General features: G+C 62.2%; 1 protein-coding gene across 1 annotated transcript; it reads left to right on the forward strand.

The window, feature by feature from the left end:
• Window positions 1–558: 558 nt before the first annotated feature.
• On the forward strand, window positions 559–2,320 carry CYB561 (cytochrome b561; the record flags this gene model as incomplete). Its single annotated transcript, XM_084222305.1, has 5 exons — window positions 559–760; window positions 924–1,022; window positions 1,152–1,255; window positions 1,334–1,491; window positions 2,122–2,320. 5 exons carry the CDS (start codon window positions 559–561, stop codon window positions 2,318–2,320), a joined length of 762 nt encoding a protein of 253 aa, XP_084078431.1.
• Window positions 2,321–2,684: the final 364 nt, after the last annotated feature.

Below are 2,684 nucleotides of genomic sequence, written 5' to 3' on the forward strand. Positions count from 1 at the left end.
GGGGTCTCTTGCTTACCCCTGCACTTCCTTCCTCTCAGGGTTTGGGGGCTGTTGTGGGGGTCTGGGAGTGGGTGGGCTGGGGAGGGTGTGAAGGTGGGACATGGGATGGGCATGGGGTGGGAGGGATGGGGATTGAGGCATAGGGATGGAGGGAGTGTTGGAGGGATGGGGATGAAAAGGATGGAGGCAGGGACAGGCCCGGAAGGACAAGGAGGGAGGGGTATGGATGGAGGGGCGGTTGTTGCAGGAGGGCTGGGGCAGGAGGAATGAGGCGGGCAGGGCACAGGCAGGGGCAGGAGGATTGGGAAGGACAGGAGCTGGCAGGAGGTGCAGGAGCAGGGGGATGGGTGTGCCGTGTGTGCCGTGGTGGCTGGGAGCCACCTCCAGGTGGGGGTGACGCAGCGGGACCAGGAAGCGTCCGGCTCCGTGGCAGGTGAGGGTGGAGCAGAGGTGACGGACGCTGCTCGGAGCCGGACCTTACCGCAGGTTCGGCCAGCCGGGATCTGCTTGGGGCCACTGTGGCTTCGCTGCCCCTCCTCTCTGTCCCCGCAGGCTGCCATGGATGGGGCCCCGCCGCCCTCCAGCCCCAGCGGGCTCTCGGCGTACGTGGCCGTGTCGCAGCTGCTGGGCCTGACACTCCTGGGCACCACAGGGGCCTGGCTGGGTCGCTACCGGGGCGGCGTGGCCTGGCACAGCCCCCTGCAGTTCAACGCCCACCCCCTCTGCATGGTGCTGGGCATGGTGTTCCTCCAAGGTGACGGTGAGCAGAACGGTGGGACACGTGCCCTGTCCCAGCTGCAGCCTCCAAAGCCTGCAGCTGGGGTCAGGCAGGGAATGAAGGGGACAAAGTAGTGACAAAAGACACGGGGAAGGTGGGCCGTGCTGGGTGAGCCTGTGGATGCTCAGATACCCTCTCTGTGCAGCTCTCCTGGTGTACCGGGTGTTCAGGCACGAGGCCAAGCGCTCCACCAAGGCACTGCACGCCATGCTCCATGGCCTGGCCCTGCTCATCGCCCTGGTGGGTGAGTGCTGGGCTGGACTGGGCTGGAAGGGTGGACTGGGCAGGATCAGCCCTGCTGGTGGTGCTGGACTGGGCTGGAAGGGTGGATTGGGCAGGCTCAGCCCTGCTGGTGATGGGCTCTTCTCCGCAGGCATCATCGCTGTCTTCGAGTCCCACCGGGCTAAGGGCATCCCTGACATGTACAGCCTGCATTCCTGGTGTGGGATGGCCACTTTTGTGCTCTACCTCCTGCAGGTGAGGGGTGGGAAGCCCCTGGTCCCCCCGGCAGGGAAGGGGCTTTGCAGTGCCTGTGACATCCCTGTGTCCCCACAGTGGTTCCTGGGTTGTGGTTTCTTTCTGTTCCCCGGTGCCTCCTTCTCGCTGAGAGGGTGGTACAAGCCCCAGCACATCTTCTTTGGCATCACACTCTTCATCCTCTCCATCACCTCCTGCTTGTTGGGCATTACTGAGATGCTCCTCTTCAACATCAGGTGGGTGACCGAACTGGGTTGAGGAGGTGGCCCCCAGAGCTCCAGCAGAGGGATGCCCCTGTCCCTGCTCAATTTGTGGCTCTTAAATTTCCCCTCAAGGCCTTTATTTCTGCTGCTGCTGAGTCACTTACCAGATGAAGTTTAACAAGGGGCTGGATCCTGCAACAGCTTTCTTTGGGGATGTGGATAAAATGGCCAGTGCCACTTCCCTGTGTCCAGGTGTTTGCAGAGCCACTCAGGGACTCATGGCCCTGAAACCTCTGCTCTTGCAGCTGGAGGACACAGTGATGACCCCAGCTGCACACTGGGGTCACCCCCAGCCCTAGCACTGTGGGGACAGGGCTATGGGGCACCCCAGGAACCACTTCCCCCCAGCAGGGAGGGTACTCGGCTGCCTATAGCCCCAGTACAGGACTGTGCCACCAGCAGGATCTGCTGTCACCAAGTGTCTCTCCCAAAAGTGAGCAAAACACCAACACTTCTCTGTTGCTCTGATTTGGGGAAGGGACCTTTCCCATGGTGTGTGCCTGAAGGATGAGGATGGGGATGAGGATGAGGAGGGGGTCCCAGCCAGGATAAGGATAGGTCACCCATCCCTTAAGGCTTGAGCATCCCTCTCTATGCCTGCAGTGATTCCTACAGCCACTTTGTGCCTGAGGGCATCTTGGCCAACACCCTGGGGGTGCTGCTGGTGGCCTTCGGGCTGGTGGTGGGCTACGTGCTGACACGGGAGGAGTGGAAGCGCCCACCACTGGCAGAGGAGCTGGCCCTGTCCATGGACTTCAAGACCCTGACAGAGGGAGAGAGCCCTGGTGGTGGCAGCCAGTGACATCTGCAGCTCCTGGTCTCCAGCATGGGCTCCTCGTGATGTCTGAAATGTTCCTGTGCACCCTGTCCCTGGTGGTTTGCATCCCTGCCCAGCCCAGGGTGACGAGGACAGCTGGGGAAGGACGTGCTTGGTGCAATGCTGCCTGCTGGACTCAGCTTGGCTTGGCCTTAATCATCCTAAACTCTGCCTTGTCCAGGCCCTGGTGACCCCTGAGCCCATCCCAGCCCTGTGGGAATGGCAGTGCTGTGGGCAGGGCAGGGGCTGGCAGGGGCACAGGAGAGGGGTCTCCGAGCTCTTCCTCTTCCCTGCTCTGGGGATGGAGTGGGAGCAGAGATTTCTGCACTGTGGGCCAAAGCCTACAGGC

This window comes from Fringilla coelebs (assembly GCF_963513975.1).
Source record: "Fringilla coelebs genome assembly, chromosome: 27".
In the NCBI taxonomy this organism is placed as follows: domain Eukaryota; kingdom Metazoa; phylum Chordata; class Aves; order Passeriformes; family Fringillidae; genus Fringilla; species Fringilla coelebs.